Raw genomic sequence first — 19,997 nt, 5'->3', positions numbered from 1 at the left:
CATTCTGTTAGCCCAGTTTTACAGAAACAGGATACTGAAGCCCAGAGCACTGCTCTGTTTAAGGGCTATCTGATTCCCAAGGACAGTGCAGACAGGGTGTCAGTGCTGGGACCGCTAGGTCAGGGTTCTTTCAGTTATGCACATAACACATTCTACGATCCCTCTGGAGGAAATGGGACAATCCGATTCACTTACTTTCTTGACTCCGATTTCTGTTTTCTGTCATGTGCTTCTTGTGGATAGGCTTCCGTTTAGGCCACAGTGCATTAGCCACCACGCCTCCTTAGCCTCTCACATCCTCCTTGTTTTTGAAGACCTTGGTCAGTTTTGAGAGACGCTGGTCAGGGAATCTGAATTTGCCTGTTCTCGTGATCAGATAGATCATAGCTCATAGGAAGAAAACCATAGAGATCTTCACACTTCATCCTATGAAGGGTACCCAAATCAAGATGGCTTATGGACGACAGTATTAACCCTGGCCACCTGGCTGTGCCGGTGTTTGCTAGGTTTCTCTCCCCTCTTTCCATGCTGTTCTTCAGAAAGAGTCACTATGTGCACAGCCCACACTGACAAAGTAGGTCATGCGGTACCCCTTCCCCTGCACCTCCTTCCTTCTCTTCCTCCCCTGTTTATTTGTCCATCTATCCATCCACCCAATTACTGCTATCAGCATGGACCTATGGATATTTAGTGCATACTCTGGGCTATAATTCAAAATATCAATTTGCTTATTTTCAAATTATTAAAGTTGTGTTCACTGATCATTCCCTTAATCCAGCGGTTCTCAAGCTGTGGGCCCAGAATCCTTTGGATCAAACTACCCTTTCATATGGGTCACATAGCAGATATCCTGCAAACAGATACTCATATTACAATTCACAATAGCAAAATTACAGTTTTGAAGTAGCGATAAAAATTTTATGGCTTGGGGTCACCACAACATGAGGAACTGTATTAAAGGATCACAGCATTAGAAAGGTTGAGAACCACTGCCTTAATGGATGTGGGATTTTGTTGTTGTTTGTTTGGTTTTGTGTGTGTAGGTGTCACAAAATGCTCTAAGTTCACCACGTAGAATTTCTGCCCCATTCCATCATTTACTTTTGCAAAGGGTCCTGGGTTTCTTTGACAGGAAATCTGTCAGATCTGAGTGCAGAGATGCTCTGCTTCTAGCTGAATAACCACTAGCAAAGACATTTCCCTCTGGTTGCACTAATGTGGACAGGGGACTTTAGCAAAGGAGCTCAATTCCAGAAAACAACAATACTCCAAATTACTTTTTCCTCCAAATAGGGAAGTCTAAGCAGAAAAGAAAACATACAAAGAACTTTCATTATTAGACAAACCATTAGGCTGCTATATTTTAAACCAACCCAACATAGTTACAACAGCACTGCAGGAGGCTTAGAACAGCAGACTCATTTGTCGGGGGTCATCAGGAAGAATACTGATAGTATCTTCAGCTTTGCCACATAACAGACACAGCATGGTATACTCCTAAAACAAGACAAAGCACAGCATTACCTCAGGGGGCAGAGAGAAAGATGCTCTATAAATGATTGCTTGGTAAAGCTTTCTTACAAATTGTCACTGATAATCTTCCTGCACATTAGTTTTTCAACACTTGTTAGCAATGCTTTAGATTTACTCTGTATATCCCTGCAGACTTTTCTTTATGTAAGAGTTATGTAAACTCTTATCATGTGTATAAGAATGGCTATTTCTTGGACTAAGAAAGCATACATATTTAGCTTAGTGCTTCTATTTAAACTAACGAAGATATCTCTGGACTGGGGCTGCATGTAGCTCAATTTGTGAAGTACCTGCTAGCATGCACAAAGCCCTGGCTTCAATCTCCAGCACTTGCACAACTGGGCATGATGACACACAATTGTATCCCAGCACTCAGGAGGTGGAGGCAGGAGGATCAGAAGTTCAAAGCCAGCCTGGAATCCACAAGACCTTGTTTCAAAAATAACAAAACAAAACAACAACAACAAAAACTGAATAAGGAGCCAGGTACAGTGGTGCACACCTTTAATCCCAGCACTCTGGGAAGCAGAGGCAGGCAGATCTCTGTGAGTTCAAGGCCAGCCTAGTCTACAAAGAGAGTCCAGGACAGCCAAGGCCACAGAGAAACCCTGTCTCGAAAAACCAAAAGTGAAAAACAAAACAAAAACACTGAATAGGGGCAGTAAGATGGCTCAGCAGATAAAGGGCACTTGCTGTGCAAACTTGGTGACCTGAGCTGCATCCCAGGTGAGAGAACAAACTTCTGAGGATTGTCCTCTGACCTCTATACATGTTTCATGGCAAAAATGCACATCACACACACACACACGCACACACACAGAGTAACTGAATAAAATGAATAAATAAGATAAATAACAAAGGAGATTGGGTGTGTTTTTCTAAGGACACATTCTTGTTCTTAGGGTCTTGCCTTTCCAGGATATATATGCAACAGGAGGCGGGATAAAAGAGACAAAATTCTTAGGCTGAAAAGCCATCTTTATGAACCCTAGGAAATAAAAAAAAAAATTACATTAAATTTACTAGCATGCCATGACATTTCATCTATTTAAGTATCTAAGAAGTTTTATTTATCTTGTGCTTAACAAATGTCTAGACTGATGACAGAAAGGATTTTATTTTAGGTAAAATTCCTTAGGGCAAAGTCCTGCTCTTACAGCTGTCACAGATGTATTTCCTTTAAGCTTTCTTATTTAAAATATTTTTATTTTGTTTATAAAAATAAGTATCTATGTTGAATCTACTAGTGCCCCCACACCTGATGTTGCTATTGCTAGCTGTTTGGAAATGGATCCGTCAATTAGTGTTTCTTTAGTCTGGACAGTCACCAAAGAGGTCTGTGGAGCTCAACAGTGACAAGGGCACAAAGATCCCAAAGAAGGCATGCCCCTTTCTATTTCAACTGGCAAGTCAGACAGCAGAGAGCAGACAGCCTGCTTCTTACAGCCTGTTTCCGAATTTGGCTGATTGATCCCAGTGCTGGAGGCCAAATCCTGAGCTTTGTACATCCTAGGCAGGCACCCTTCCACCAGGCTTCCTCCCTACACTCATGGTTTCAAAGTCTCCTCTATCCACCCAGCAGAGACGCACACAGACTAAAGCTTAGAGCACAGACGCTACAAGGTATCTACTGCTGTCAAGACTCCCACAGCCTGAACCCAGCAGACATCACTATTGGGCGGGCAGTCTCCTCCTGGAAACAAGGACAAAAGTGACAAAGTGTGATGGAGAACAGTTCTAATCCCACACTTGGGAGGCGGGGGTAAGAGGGTGAGAGAAAGAGAGAGACAGACAGACAGACACAATGAGACAGAGACTTAGACAGGAAGAGGTGTGAAGGCACACACATGGCTGGGTTTTGAGTGAGAATACAGCTCAGCTGGTAACAGTGCTTGTCTTGCAAGCATGGCCCAAAACAAAACAAAAAACTAAACAGCAACACAATAAAAATGTTTGTCTAATTAAAGAGAGAGAGAAAGAGAGAGCTGAAATTTCAACTAATCTAATCATTGTCAAGTTTTTAGTCAATGCTTCCAAGATTTGCAATGTGTCCAATCATGAACAAAGGAAATAACTTATTATGACCTTTACAAAACTAACTCCTATAACTTGGAAGAAAACCGGATAATGCATGATGTAATCTGGCAAAATTATTAAATTAGTAAGACTGGTTATACTTGTACCTTTTGATTTACAGGCAGCCTGGAATGTGAATTTGATTGTAAGTCAACAATTTGAAATTCAAAAGCCATTTCCCATGGGAGTAATGTTATATAGGTGGCAGTTAGATTCCCAGGAAAACGCACACATCTTTTAAACTTGTATTGTACAAAGGGTGTGGAATCTAAGCACATATTATGGTGCTTCTGCAGGAAAGTATCCTAAGCTGGGATGCTAGGGACACGCTCCTGGTGCCACCAGGGCGGTAGTGAGATCAGGTCACCTTTTACCACGCTGGCCAAGTGGGGAAACTAACAGGCCCCATGCATTTCTAGGAGCTCAAAGGGCTGAGGGTAGTGATCTGGAGAAAGGTGGGCTGGGCGGAATCTCCCAGGTGAACATGTAGATTCTCTGCTCACTCAGAGGCCCTTGCTCTTTACCTACCACTTCTCATCCTGTCCTCTTTCCTGGCCTACTGAGGAACAGAAGGCTGTCTCCCACCTCTCACGGCACCCACATATTCCCTAAGGTGGACACACCATCCATTTAAGGGTTTTTGTCAGAGATTTTAAAGATCATAATCATGTGTAATATATTTCTGTTGTACTCTGTACTCTCTCCATCTTTCTTCCTGTGGTCTTGCCATTAGAAAACAGGAACGAGCCAGGCATGGTGGCACACCCCTTTAATCACAGCACTCAGGGAGGCAGAGGCAGTAAGATTTTTGTGAGTTCGAGGCCAGCCTGGTCTACAAAGGGAGTCAGGACAGCCTAGGCTACCCAGAGAAACCCTGTCAAGAAAGAAAGAAAGGAAGGAAGAAAAGAGAGAAAGATGGAAGGAGGAAAGGAAGGAAAAGAAAAAAGAAAGAATGAAAGAAGAAAGCAAAGAAGCAGTTAGAATTTACTTTAAAAGACAGAAAAAAGTCAAGCAGTATGGACTTCAAGAAAAAAATACTTAAGAAAATAATGGTTAACAAACCCATTTCTGGAAAAGACACCAAGAGAATTATAAATGGGAAAAAGTACAGGATTTACACAGGCTACAGAAAGCCTATGAAGAAGTTGTTCTAATCATATGAAAATGAAGGTCATTTTACAGTTTGGCATGGTGACATATGCTTTTAATCCCAGCACTTGGGAGGCAGAGGCAGAGGCAAAGGAAGGTGGATGTCTGTAAGTTCAAGGCCAGCCTAGTCTACATAGCAAGTCCAGGACAGTCAAGGCTATACAGAGAAAATGTGTCTCAAAAAAGCAATAAATAAAATGAAGGAAGAAAGAAAAGAAACAAAGCTATTCAAGTAAAAAAGCAAAAAAAAAAAAAAAGGTAAAGACTTGCTTCCAGAATGAGCCAAAGAAGTAGCTGAGTGAAACAAATTAAGGTTAAATTATTTTTAACAAAATAAAAACTAAGTATATTTCATATAATTTAAAAACTTTTTTTTAAATTTGTGTATATTTGTGTGTGCTGTGGATGGGTATATGTAAGGTAGGTGCCTGTAGAGGCCAAAAGAGGGCACCGGATAGCCTTAATATAACATTTTCAATCTAAAAAGATGCTAGAGACAGTACGATGAGATCCTCCTGGGAATGAGGTAGAGTAGCACTCAAGAAGGGGAAGTTTAATGCTCTTCCGTTGGGAAGAAGCAAGGAGAGACTGATGCTGAAACAATAATACTTCATCTGGAGTACAAAGGGAAGAGCTGAGAGAGAGAGAGAGAAGCTGGACCCGCCACAGCCTTGGGATAAGCAGCTCGGACATTATGCTGCAGCTGGATGGCTGTGAAAGGCCAACGAGCAAGTACAAAGGAATAATTTTCAAAAACCATCCGATGGCCGAGTACAGGATGTGGGTTGAGCAAGAGCAGATGTTGGTAAAATAAGACTGGAGGCAGAGGCAGGCCCCGAGACTCTGTTTTCAGGAGGAGTGGTAATTATCTAGGCATTATGACTGCAGCCCTCTTCCTTTTCCCTTTTCTTGTCTACCCAGAGTAATTCGGGGCTGTTCAGAGGTTGCTGCACTCAGTTGTAAAGGAAAATGAGCTGGGCTTTGGTCTCATGGAAGTGCTTTACAACAGCTCTCTCAGGACATAAACAGGCAATCTCCACATCCATTCGGGGGTTCTAAAGACCTCATGTGCACTCATGGAAGAGAGCTGCAAGCACTGGTCCTCTCATAAAGACAGACCTAGGGGTCCTTCAGGCCATGAAATGCTCACTCTTCTTTGGCCACTACTATTCTCTGAACCTTCATTTTGCTCATATAAATATTTGAAGGCATAAATTTTATATGTTAAATAATTACAGTAAGCCAGACAGTGGTGGCATACCCCTTTAATCCCAGCGCTTGGGAGGCGGAAGCAGTTGGATCTCTGAGTTCAAGCCCAGCCTGGTCTACAAAAGTGAGTCCAGGACAGCCAGAGCTACACAGAGAAACCCTGTCTTGAAAAAGCAAAAACAAACAAACAAACAAACAAAGTTATGGTCAAGATGTTTAGATTAACCAAAACAGACTGACACGTTCCTTTTTTCCATTTAAAAATATGAGGGACTGGAGATGACTCAGCAGTTAAGGGTGCTTACAGTCCCTATTGTTCTCGAAGGAGACCTGGGTTCAGTTCCCAGCACCCACACACCAGCTCATGCCATGTGTGGCTCCAGTTCCAGGGGATCTAGTGTCCTCTTCTGGCCTCCATGGGCCAGATGTGTACCAGGTACAAATGTGGTACACATCCACCCATCCAGGCAAAACACTCATCCACACAATGAAAATAAGTAAAATTTAGGGGCTACAGAGATGGTGATCAAGAGCACTGGCTGCTCTTTCCAAAGAACCTGGGTCCAAGTCCCAGCACCCATGTGGCAGTTCACAATTATAACTCCAGTTCCAGGGGAATCTGACACTTTCCTCTGGCTTCTGTGGGCATTGTATGCACACGGTACATAGACACACACACAGGCAAACCCCCCCCCCCCCACAAAAGTATAAAATCTCAAAAAAAAAAAAAAAAGAAAAAAATGACTGGGAGCTGGACATGGTGGCACACGCCTTTAATCCCGGAACTCAGGAAGCAGAGGCAGGTGTATCTCTGTGACACAGAGGCCAGAGCAAGTCCAGGACAGCTAGGGCTGTTATACAGAGAAACCCTTCTCAAAACAAACAAACAAACAAACAAACAAAACAAAACAAAACGAAAAACGACTGGGAGGTAATAGGTTCTGCTATGCCTGATTAACTTCTATTTTCCTAAGCCAATAACTATCCAAATGTGAATGACTTGAAAAGAATTCCTTTGACAGTTGAAAGTCTTATCTTGTGGATAAATATTAAGTTCACACAAAGCCAGTCTGAGGCTTGAAAACAAGTGCCCTGAGGAAGAGCTCTGGATCCCAGTTTGTCCAGAGCCAGGTCCCTTGCTGTCCAGTTTTAATTCCTGACCATCAGACCTGTGAATGCCGAGCAACTGTGAGCCTACACCAGAGGCTCAAGTTCTTCACATGCTCTCCTGACAGGAAGAAAATGGATACTACAAATCCCCTTTTTTCTAGTGGCTCTGTTTTCTCTTCTAACCTTGATATACCTACCCATACCCATCTTGCAATTTAGCTTACCAAAAACAAAACAAAACAAAACAAAACAAAACAAACAAACAAAAAAAACCCTAAAGAGTAGACCAGAGTGGTCCCAAATTCAAATGGGCCTGCCCCTGCCCGAGTGCTGGGATCACAGGTGTATGCCAATACCACCCATATACCTGGCAGCCAACACTTAAATTAAGCCAACTGTGCAGTTCCCACAGCAGTTGGAAAAAAGGCACCATGGTAGTAATTGCAAAAACCTGTAAAAGCAGACCAGCGACATGGCTCAGCAATGAAAAGAGCATTTGCTGCTCCTACAAAAGACCCAGGTTCCGTTCCCAGCACCCACAAGGTGGCTCACAACCATTTGTTACCCCAGTTCCAGGGAATCTAGGACTTTCTTCTGGTCTATGCAGACAGTAGGTATTCACATGATACACGCATGCATGCACACTCATGCAAGCAGACATGTGTGCACATGTGTACACACACACACACACACACAAAACACATCTTTAAAACCTTTTTTTTTTTTTAAGAAAGAACCCACAATGGTTAATGAACTAACATGACAGGACTGGACTACCATTTGTAAGGCACATACTTTGATCTGGACTCCTGTGAGGATGCACAGATCTCTCCACCTTTAGAGCTTCCCAGCTTGCACAGGTGTGATAACTGCTATCACTCCATTACAGAACTCATGTGCAGATGCTCAAGGGCACTTTCAGTCCGCCCTCAGTAACACCCAGGTACACTTACCTGAAATTCATCCATGATACTGAATGTATACTCATGCCTGGCTACTACATGATGACAATTCTTACACAGATCTGCCAAAACAAAGACATGCAATGAAGTCTGGAGAAGCTCCTCAAAACAATGAAATACTGATTCTCAGCATATAATATTTAGAAGGAATCTTAACGCTGTCACATTTAACACAGCAAGAAGCCCATTAGAATACTGACCTTAAATCCAGATTCTGTCACAACTTTACCTAACCAGGACCCGAACTCAAGGACTCAACGTGCACATGTTAATTGCCACCGAAAGCTCCCTACAGAAATCAGTAAGCAGACACTTGGGTGCTGATCATTCACTTTTCACCTTTGTGGTACTAGCAACTGAATCCACTCACCTACATTCCCAGACTTCTTGTCATTTTTGAGTCAAGGTCTCACTAAGTTGCCCAGGCTGGCTCTGAATTCATTCTGCAGCCCAGGCAGGCCTTGCCCTTTCACCTCCGGAGTAGCTGGGACTGAGTAAAGGTGCTTCTCACCAAAAGGTTGCTAGCATTGTTTAACAGCAGTGTGTGTTTTAGAAGTGCGGACCCATTTGGCGAGGCAAAAGCTGTTATTCTCAGGAATGACAGTAAATGTGCAGCTGTAACTAGGCCTAAAAAAACCAGCAGTGGACATGAAAGGGAACTTGAAGTAATAAAAGAATCTACTAAAACCAACGTAACGGTAATCGATAAACTGTGGCTACTGTGTGCCAGGGACTCTTGAAATACTTTTGTAGGTAGTCCCACACTCTCAGATTCAATGAACATAACATCATTACCACTTTGTCAAGACACAAAGGCACACTGTAATCAAGTAAACAGATGACTACAGAGATAGGAAGTTTGGAGTCAGAATTCTTAACCTCAGAGCGTGGCCCCAGAACCTGGCTCTTACTCACTATGCCCTGCTACGTTGGACAAAAACATCTTAAAGGGGACATAGGCTTTAAAAGGAAGACAAAAATACCTTCTGGAGTATTTTAAACTCTCTGAACCTATTCTAAGAGCTTGGTGTTTTTCATACTTGTCTCTAAAAATAATATAAGAACTGTTCCTTATTCATATTCAGAATATACCCAAGAACCAAAAGAAAATCAAGGAGATGCAAGCAGTTTAAGTATTTGTCACAGTGTCTGAATGCCAACACATGTATTATATTATACATGTAACATGTATAATTCCTTTATTTGCAGGAATTCTTAGCATGAATCTCAGATGCTTTCATTTGTACTGTACATGTGATTTCCCGGTGTTGAGGATGGAAAGGTCACAGATATAAAAGCAAGATGAAGAAAAAGCAGATGGACAGTGCGACAGGAGGCCAGACCAGATAAAAATACAGAAGCAAAACTGGAAATACCAAAGCATGCCAGGGTCATTCAGTAATGAGTGAAATGGCCCTAAGCTTCGTCACTCTCTCCACTCCCTCTTCCCCTCCCCTTTCTTTCCCCTACTATACAGCCCTGGTTGACTTTGGACCTCTGATCATTTTCCTTCCACCACCTGAATGCTATAATAGTTGGGTGAAGCACACCAGGCTTGCCCTGAACACTTTATGCTATTCGAGAACACCACTCTACTAAAAATATGGTCAAAGTAAAAACGCATACTTGTGAATCCAAGGTTTAAAATAAATGCCTGGCTGGGGGTAGTGGCTCATCCCTTTAATGGCAGCATCTGGGAAGCTGAGGCAGGAGAGCCATGAGTTCCAGGCAGCTTGGGCTATAGAATGAATTGTAGACTACCTGAGCTACAAATGAGATCTTACCTCAAAAAACAAACAACAACAACAAAAACAAAACAAAACAAAAAAAAACAACCAACAAAAAAGGCTCTGTGTAAGGTGATAGAAGGTTTTTACAATGGGCTGGGCATGGTAGCACACATCTATAATCTCAGCAGTGAGGAGGCAGAGACAGGAAGATCACAAGATCACGACAAGTCAGACACAGTGTGGAGACAGACGCTGGGCAAAGGGGTCCTGACTGTATTTTCCACTCAGTAACTTACCAGTAGGCCTGTACTGTATCACAACACTGAACGTGCCCTCAGAACACCCGTACAGCACCCCAACTTCTGAAAGCTGATGTCTACTAGCATCTGCATTTCAAAACGAACTCTACTTACGGTCATAGGTAACTATTTCTTCTCCATCTTCCTCTTTCAGGGATCTGTTTGTGATCAGCATAAAATCCCGCTTACTGCACACAGCACAGCCTGCAAAGTTCAGCAAGAATGACCCATTCTCCAGACATGTGCTCCCCTAGAGTGTGAGAAGAGGAATTCTCTTACACTTTCAAATCTTTGGTGAAACCGACCAAGACTCAAAGTCTCTACAGGCCAAAGACACAGCCAGAACACACCTGCTTCAGGTACTTCCTTAAGTCACCAGCTTTCCCACACAATTACTCCTTATAAGGACACCTGACTTTGGAGGAAGTAGGGCTGGGGATGGGGCTCAGTGGTACAGCATTTGCCCAGCACGTGTGAGGCCTTGGTGCTGTCCCTGTACCGCCGAGCAAACGTAAGAGAATTAAGTCCAAATACTTGAAAACAAGAGAAAAACAACATTCAATACGAAAAGGAAATTAGTAAATGTTAGAAGTATTTTTAAATGACTGGCCATAACACTAGAATTAAGTCAATCAAGATAGAAACAGCGAATGAGTCATTGCTAAACATAAGTGTACAGCCTGTTGAAACAGCTTCTTCTAAAGCCTGTAACACCACCAAATAAACCAAAGCATCCCAGAGTCAGCCTGTAAGGTGTATATGGCTGAGACAGAGAAGCTAAAGCCTTCTGTTGATCAGACTAACAAATGGAGGTCAAGGACAGAGGCTTTCACTCCAGCATGGAGAAACTAAACCGGCAATCCAATCCAGTTGCCAGGAACACTGAATATTTTTATTTAAAAGTGTATTTTATTATGGGGTGGGGCAGTCTGCATGTGCTACAGCTCGTGTGGAGGAGCCAGAGGACAACTCTTTGGAGTTCCACCTTTCTGTTGGTTCTGGGGATTGAACTCAGGTCTGGGGACTGAACAGCAAGCTCTTTACCCACTGAGCCGTTCTCCTGCCCAACTGAGTCATTTTAATAGTTAGTGTGATATAAAATCATTTCTCCAAAGCACCTGTGCACCTGATGCCACATGAAGCTCTAGGGATGGTGAGCCAAATGTGTTTCTTGCAGCCAGTTTAGGAAGGGCCACCTTAAACACCACAGTCAAGCCCTCCTGGTTCCCGGCCGCACAACAATCTCTCCCTTCTGAGGGGTCTTAACTGTGAACTAAGGAAGAGAAGAGTTCTGGAGCAGGAATCAAGCCATGACCATACAGTTTGGAGGGATGATGTCATAGACACTTTGACTTAAGACACTTTGAAAAACAAACTTCGGAATTGTGCACTTGGAACTATTAAGAAATAGTGATACACTTTAATTTCTTTAAAGAAAACACTACTGAGATATTACTGTAAAGGTGAATGTGATGCTTTGTTTTTGTCAACTTGACACTACTGATGTGGAAAAGAGAATCCCAACTGAGGGCCTGCCTCCATTAGACTGGCCAGTGGGCATGTCTGTGGGGCATCTTCTTGATTGATGACTGATGTGGGAGGGCCAGCCCACTGGAGGCAGTGCTACCCTCGGGCAGATGGCAGGAGCTCTAGGCTGTGTAAGAAAGCAAGCTGAGCAAGGCACAGAAAGCACGCCAGCAAGCAGCTTTGCTCCACTGGCTTCATCCTGACTTCCCCCATCACAGACTCTGAGGCAATAAAAACCAAATCAACCCTTTCCTCCCTAGGCTAGTTTTGGCTATTGTGTTTATCAACCCTCTCCTCCCTAGGCTGGTTTTGGCTATGGTGTTTATCGCAGCAACAGAAAGCAGAGTAGGGCAGCGAATGACTTTTAATAAATATATGTAACAAGTAAGCACCACCCTTATTAAAATATGGACTATGTCTATTTCCCCAGGAAGCTCCTTCACTCTCTGTAGTCCATTTCCAGCATCCACAGCACTTCTGAGACCCAATGATATTATTCTGTTCCCAGTCTTTCATGTTCCCATATTCACACAAATGGATTAGAATATCTTCCGTTTCTGGCTTCTTTTTCTCAACATAACATCTATGCTTTTTATTACTTTTTACTGCCAAGTAGTGTTCTATGTACTTAGCTGGTGGTGGGCATTTGAATTGTCTTCAGTTTGGGGGCAATTATGAAAAAAGCAATTATAAAGATTCACGTACAAGTACAAGTCTGGCACAGATACAGGTCTTTTCTTGCATAAATACTTACTAATTCAATCTCTAGGTCACACAGGTTATCTTTTAAGTGGCATATTGAACTCTGTAAGAAGTTACCAAATGCTCCTCCCAAGTTTTCCATTTTTTTTAAAAACTCTGTGTATGTGTGTGGTCTGTTTGTGGGTTTGCACAAGTAGATGAGGCAGGTACCCATGGCGGCCAGAGATCTTGGATCACCCTTGAGCTGGAATTATAGGCGTTATGGGTGGTGGGAACTGAACTCCTGTTTTCTGCAAGAACAGGCAGATCTGTGAGTCTGAGGCCAGCCTAGTCTACAAAATGAGTTCCAGGACAGTCAGGAGTACACAGAGAAACCCCTGTCTTAAAAAAAAAAAAAAATAATAATAATAATAATAATAATAATAAAAATCCTACTCCTACACAGCTGTTAAGAGTGACTATATATCCAACCCAGAAATTATTGAAATTCTATTTAATTCCACTAGATACTTTGAGTATATGAACTTGGGTAGCTAAGTTTTAAATGAAGCATATAAATAGTAATTTTTAATGTGTACATCACTAACAGGTTTTTGTCTCTGATTCAATTAGTAGTTCATTTCTGTGCTGCCACTGTGTCACTACAGAGTATAAAGCTGAAGGGAAATACATGGAACTCCAGTTTCGTTCACATTGTATTGAAAATATTTTGTAACCATTTTAGAAAATGGAATATAGTTTTAGTTGCAACTGGTCTGCAAAGGGTTTTTCTGGGAAAAAAAATTGCTTTACAACTGAGTATTTAAAATTGGGCTGGGGGTTAATGAGATGGCTCATTGCATAAGAGTGGTTGTAATACAAGCCCGATGGCCTGAATTCCATCCTTGAAACCTACGGTGGAAGGCAAGGGACTCCTGAAAGCTGTCCTCTGCCCACCCACACACTCACCACAGCAAATGCACAGCCCTGCATCCATGTACACACACACACAAATAATTTTTAAAAACTGGGTTCAGGTTCAGGAAATTGGTGGTCTGTTTTCTTGCTTGAATTCAAGTTCTTAGTGTAGCATGACAGGCCAGTAGGTTAAAACCCTGCTGGGAACACAGTCCTGTGTGTTCTGGTGTGCGAAAAACATCTACCCAAAGATTAATAACTAAATATCACTTATTGTGTACTTAAGAGCCTCCTAACAAAGCCAGCCTGGTCTACAGAGTGAGTTCCAGGACAGCCAAGGATATGTAGAAAGACCGCGATCTATAGAACTATTTCCAGAAACAAACAAACAAAAAGAGATTGTTTAAAGAAAAAGCTTCCTAAAGTCAGGTGTGGTGGCACATGCCTGTGATCCCAGCACTCAGGGATGCAGAGTTAGGAGGATCTCTGTGAGTTCAAGGCCAGTCTGGTCTACAAAGTGAGTCCAGGACATCCAAGGTAAAACAGAGAAACCCTGTCTCTAAAAACAAAAAGAGCTTCCTAACAGCTATTATTATTATTATTTTATTGTTCTTGTTGTTTTTCAAGACAGGTTTTCCAAAATCAGAGATCCACTTGGATCTGCCTCCTGCTGGGATTAAAGGCATGAATCACCACCCTGCACTTTGTTTAATTAGTGGATTGTGGCTTCTATTCTTTAAAATGTGCCATGGTGCATACCCATACACACATAATTAATTATAATAAAATAAGTCTTTGCTATGGTTGGAGTATCAGTCTCAGAAAAGACCCCTGGGCCCAGATTTTTCATTCTGTTGTTCTCTTTGTGGAGTTTCTCCCCTCCAAGTCTTTCATCTCCCCCTTCTTTCATAAGATTCCCTGCACTCTGCCCAAAGTTTGGCTATGAGTCTCAGCATCTGCTTCGATACCCTGCTGTGCAGTCTTTCAGAGGCCCTCTGTGGTAAGCTCCCATCCTGATATTCCAAGGACCATGCATGGAGATAGCCTAGAACCCCTGCACAGATGTAGCCCATGATGGCCCAGTGTCCAAGTAGGCTCCTTAGTAAGAGTGGTTGTCAGGGGCTGTCTCTGACATGAACTCAGTGGCTGGCTCTTTAATTACCTCCCCCTGAGGAGGAGCAGCCTTACCAGGCCACAGAGGAAGACAATGCAACCAGTCCTGATGAGATCTGATAGGCTAGGGTCAGATGGAAAGGGAGGAGAACAGTCCCTGTCAGTGGACTTGGGGAGGGGCATATGGGAGGAGATGAGGGAGAAAGGGTAGGATTGGGAGGGGACAAGGGAGGGGGCTACAGCTGGGATACAAAGTGAATAAACTGTAATTAATAAAAAAATAAATTAATAAAAATATATGCTATAACTTAAGTCTTTTAAAGAATCCAGGTTAGTTGGGAGAATAATCCCTGATTCTGGAAAAAGAATTCCCAATGGGAATTAACCAGAAGATTCTAAGTGACTTAGAAGTCACTTAGCTTCTAAGGAACAAGGCTGCACTCAATTCCTTTATCATTCTCCATCCCGTGTCTCAAGTTACACTGGAAACTTTCTTAATATCTACCCACTAGTTATTTCTAAATCTGTCTTCTCAAATTCCAAAGAAGCATTTAATTCTTTCTCCTGACAGCCCTTTAATTATTTAAAACATAATAAAAGCTAGGAGAATGCTCCAGAATGGCACTCTCCAGGCTTTCTAGTCACTGTTCTATCCTTCACGCTTCAATGTTGACAGTTTTTTATTACATTTTACTTATTTTGGGAGTGCACACTTGTGCTACATGTGGAGGTCAGAGGACAACTTGCAGGACTCGAGAGGCAAGCGCCTTGACCTGCTAAGCCATCTTGCCAGCTCGGTGAACCTCCCTTTTAATCTGTACTCTCATTTTACTCTGAATAATGCTATCTATCTACTTCTGGGGCAAAAAGAAAAGAATGAACTGACTGCCTCTCTTTTTTAAAGATTAAAACACTTTAAATTATGTGTGTCTTTGTCTCTGTGTGTGGGTGTGTGCATAGTGAGTGCAGGTGCCTGTGGAAGCCAGAGTACTGGATCTCACGGAGCCAGAGTTAGAGGCTGCTCTGCGCCTCCTGACAAGACAGGTGGGAACCGCACTTGGATTCTTTGCTGCAGCATTAAGCGCTCGTGATTTCTGGCCCATCTCTCTAGCCCCCAACCAGCTCTGCTAATAACCCCATAGGGAACTTTTCCTCGTGGTCCCACTGTGCAACGTTCATCATTAACAGTCATAAAAACCCTTTTCTAGATTAAAAAAAAAAGCATAAACTACGATACAATACAGAAAAATAATGAAAGCAGAGATAAAACACTTCTTACATTCTAGAAGCTTCTCCCCATTCTTTTTTTTGTTTGTTTGTTTGAAGATTTATCTTTACTTTATGTATATGAATGCATCCTTGGTTCTCATGGAGACCAGAAGGAGTTGGATCCCCTGGAACTGGAGTTAAGACACTGCTAGGGGCCACGTGGGTGCTGGAAACTGAATCCAGGTCCTTTGCAACAGCATCAATCACTGAGTGATCAATCTCTCTGGCCCCTTATGTGACCACTCTTGATCACTGTGTATTGGCCATCAATACAATGTCTTTATAGTAACTTGCTTCCCAACCTGCTTTAACCAACCAGGAAAGTCTTACTGCATTTTAGTTTGCTTGATTTAAAATTTAACTTTGTGTCCTTTTATCAATACTGTCTGACTAAAGTCAGACCTAATTCTAATTCTAGTGTTTCCTTCTCTAATTCAGGGTTCCTTAACCTCAACCCTACCAACATTAGGGCGTGCGGTCCTTTGTTTTGACGGCTGTCCTGTGTATGGCAGCGTAATATCAAAATATCTCTAGATTGGGCTCAGCAGCGTACTCTGTGATCCCAGCACTCAGGAGGCAGAGGCAGGCAGACCTGTTAGTTTGAGGCCAGCCTGGTCTACAAAGTGAAACCAGGACAGCCAGGGGTACAGAGAAACCCTGTCTCCAAAAACAAACAAACAAACAAACAAACATACAAAATGTCTCTGGATAATGTCAAACATGCCTGGGAGGCAAATCACTCCAACTTGAGAGCCAATGCTTTGTGTTAATTCACATTCACGACTCTACTTTTTTTTTTTTTTTAATATGGAATGCTTCACGAATTTGCGTGTCATCCTTGCACAGGGGCTATGCTAATCTTCTCCGTATCGTTCCAATTTTAGTATATGTGCTGCCGAAGCGAGCACATGACTACTTTTATGATATTCCCTTTTATGAACACGAGTTTTATGCTACCCTACAACTAATGATTTTACTTGCTTATACACATTGCCAGAAAATGTGCACATGCATTTTTCCCGAATAAGCCCTCCTGTGTACATTTCTATTTGGTAATGAATGCTACATTTTTTATATACCATAGTGGTTGCACTATAATAAAAAGTCGTATTACATAAAAATCTCAAAAGACTTACATATCACTCACAATAATTTTTTTTTCAAGACAGGGTTTATCTATGTAGCCCTCGCTGTCCTGGAACTCTCTCTATAGACCGAGCTGGCCTTGAACTCGGAGATCTGCCCACCCCTGCCTCCCAAGTGCCGCCACAACCATCTAGCACCTCTCACAAAATATTAAAAGAAAGAGCTATGAAGATGTTTCACCTCACAACTGATGAAAGGATATTTCATCTTGCTCTTTTCCTTCAGTTTCCCCTCTAATCACCATCATCTGAAAACTACCTTATTCGGATGGAAAACGCCACAGTCCTATCCCCCATCAGTCTTCCCTTTTACTACATTTAAAAAGCATCCTGTCAATCATATTCCCCCAAACTGCAAGATCTTAAGCAGCTCTGAAGCTGCCTTGGTACTCACTCACTCCTTCACAGCCTATTACAGCAATCTGGACTACACACATCAATGTGCATGAAGTATTCCCTAAAAGAATGAGAAGAGTCAAGCCTCAAAACCTCCTAAGGCTGAGGGGAGCAAAGACTAAAACTAAAGTCTGGGGGTATAGGTCCGTTGGAGACTGCTTGCCTGGGTAGTACAGGCCTGGGTTCAGTACCCAGAAGAAGGGATGTAAAGAGAAGGGGCAAGGAAGAGAGAAAGAGACAGGAAAGGGGGACCTCGATCTAGTTTTGGCTCTCATACTTGGGCTAGTGATAGCTCCTCTTTGGGCACCAGTTCTATCCTCTTCAAAGGTGGGTTAGAACAAGAGGCTGGCGGACAGCTTGCCTGCCAAGCACCAGGCTCCGGTTTCTATTCCTAACATCTTATAAATTGGGCCCAGGGGGCATGCCTTTAACGTCAGCGTTCAAAAGGTAGAGACAGGAGGATCAGATGTTAAAGACCATCCTCGGCTACATAGTGAGTTTGAAGCCAGCCTGGGCTACAAGAGACCTGTCTCAAAAAAAAAGAAAAAACCAAAACGTTGAGTTCTAACATGACCTCAGAGGTTCACCCAGCGCCAGAATCAGGGAAATGAATTTGATCAAATCGAGCTGGAAGATGAAGCCGGAATGGCAGAGGGACTGAGGCTTTGAGGCTGTTAACCTGGGTGGGGTGGGTAACAGGACGTTTCCCTGTTGCCCCCAGCAACACACAAGACCCGGAAAGACGTCTGACGTCATCCACCAGGGTCCCTGGGATGACAGCACCGCAGCGTGGGCCCTGGCCTGCCTAGGAAGGTCGGCCGAAGACCGAGCCCGCGGGAGGCTCTCCGCGCCCACTTGCTCACCCGATTGGGGTACTCCTTCTCCACACAGTCCCCACACATCGCCACGCAGTTTGCGAAGAACGTCGCCCCGCGAGTCCCAGAACACGAAACCTCGCGAGAGCCGAGACTTCTGTCGCCGCCTGCGCTCTAAGTATTCCACGGCTGGCCACAAGGTTCCGCCCATGACAACGGTTGTTAGGCGGGGCTCACCGCAGTCTCCCGGCAACGAGGGTCAGCCAGGGATTGGACGCGAAAAGGTTCAGATGCTGAAAAGATCTGCCGAGAAGGAGAAGCGGGAATCACAGTACTGCCAGACGGGGGAATTGTTTCTCCTTGCTTCCATTTACTTCAGATTTTAAAAACCTGAAACAATAGTTTAAATTCCATTTTGTGCTATAACAACAGATAAGAGATCAGACTTCAGAGAGACTGAGTCAGCAAGTGTTTGGGAAGAGAAGCTTAGAGCGCTGATGAGAACCTACTAAAATATTTATATTAGTTCTTATCTTTCACGTAGTACAAAAATCAATTAAAAATGGATCAGAACCCTTTATCTAAAACCAGAAACGTTGAAACTTCCAGAAGAAACATAGGGGTTAGCTGTCAAGATATTGGGTTGGGCAAGAACTTTTTGAATAGTGCACCGAATAACACAAACTAACAGGAACTAACCCAAAGTATCAACAGAATAAATTTTTTTTTAAAGTTTCTATTCAGCAAAGGACACAATTAGCAAACAGTTCACAGCATGGGAAAACATCTTTACCAGCGGTGCTTCAGACAAGGGGCTAATACCCAGATTTTACAAGAACTGCAGAAACTAAATACCAAGTAGACGAAACTGCCTGTCAATAAGTGGGCAAGTGAATTGAATAGAAACTTTTCAAAAGGAAAACCACAAATGGCCAAAAACTATTTTTAAAAGTGTTCAATATCCTCAGCCATTAGGAAAATGCGAATTAAAACTGCTTTGAGATTCCGTCTCACCTGATTTAGAATGGCCATCATCAATAAATCTGACAACAAATGTTGGAGAGGATGTGGAGAGCAAGGAACTCTTATTCTCTATTAGTAGGGGTGGAAATTAATACAGCCGTTGTGGAAGCCACTTGGAGATTTCCCAAAAAATTAAAACCAGAACTACCATATGACCCTGTTTCACTCCTGGGCATTTGCCCAGAAAACTCCATACCATATCCATAGGGACATTTGCACCCCTGTATTTACTTCTGCTTTATTAACTCCAGCGAAGAATTGGGATCAACCTAGTTGTTCATTGACAGATGAATGGAAAATGAGAATTTTCTATGTATAAACAATGGAGCTGGGCAGTAATGCACACGACTTTAATTCCAGCACTCAAAAGACAGAAGCAGGTGGACCCTATGAGTTTGAGCCTGATCTACAGAATGAGCTCCTGGACAACCAGTGCTACACAGGGGGAACCTGTCTTTGGGGGAGGAGGAGAAGGAATACTATTCAGCTTTAAGGAAAAAATGAAATCTGCAGGAAAATGGATGGACCTAATATTAAACAAGGCAATACACTCTCAGGAAGGAAAAAAAAAAAACTGTTCTCCCTGATATGCTTGAATCTAGTCACTATGTATATATGTAAATGTGTATGTGGGCACAGTATTATATATAGAAAAGAGAACAAGAGAGGCTAAATATTACAGGATGAGGGAGGCCTGAATACAGGTAGTACACATGATCTATGAAAGAGAATATAAAAGGTAGCCCAAACTGTCATGGATTTCTCATTCTTGGTGATGAGAGACATGAAGTATATTTGAGAGTGAAAGTATAAAATCCAATGTGAAGCTCCACAGCTCCCCATACCAACGACTATGCTAACTGCATAGACTTTATTGACGTGTATAGTCTTGGAGTCTGATTAATTTTGATCTTTTATGGACAACTTTTTTAATATAATAAACTTTAATCTGAAAAATAACTAAATATTTGAAATATTAATAGCAAATGACCTCTGAGAAACATAGAGAGGTCAAGCATATTCCTATGTCTTGGTTACTTTT

General features: G+C 42.6%; 1 protein-coding gene and 1 non-coding gene across 3 annotated transcripts; both read right to left on the bottom strand.

Annotated features, from left to right (window-relative positions):
* Positions 1-1,328: 1,328 nt before the first annotated feature.
* On the bottom strand, positions 1,329-18,134 carry Churc1 (churchill domain containing 1). Of its 2 annotated transcripts, XM_021635533.2 has the most exons (4): positions 17,981-18,134; positions 10,183-10,318; positions 8,031-8,101; positions 1,329-1,497 (listed from the first exon to the last, which is right to left on the bottom strand). In XM_021635533.2, exons 1-4 carry the CDS (start codon positions 18,017-18,019, stop codon positions 1,405-1,407), a joined length of 339 nt encoding a protein of 112 aa, XP_021491208.1. In that variant the 5' UTR covers positions 18,020-18,134; the 3' UTR covers positions 1,329-1,404. The 2 variants fall into 2 exon arrangements, with proteins under 2 accessions (XP_021491208.1, XP_060243683.1); XM_060387700.1 differs by lacking the exon at positions 8,031-8,101.
* LOC132655479 (U6 spliceosomal RNA) lies at positions 16,378-16,484 on the bottom strand. Its single transcript, XR_009593287.1, has one exon. It is a non-coding gene; the product is annotated as a U6 spliceosomal RNA (small nuclear RNA).
* Positions 18,135-19,997: the final 1,863 nt, after the last annotated feature.

The sequence above is a fragment of the Meriones unguiculatus genome, chromosome 7 (genome assembly GCF_030254825.1).
Source record: "Meriones unguiculatus strain TT.TT164.6M chromosome 7, Bangor_MerUng_6.1, whole genome shotgun sequence".
In the NCBI taxonomy this organism is placed as follows: Eukaryota; Metazoa; Chordata; class Mammalia; order Rodentia; family Muridae; genus Meriones; species Meriones unguiculatus.
This window is presented reverse-complemented; position numbering and strand designations above follow the sequence as displayed.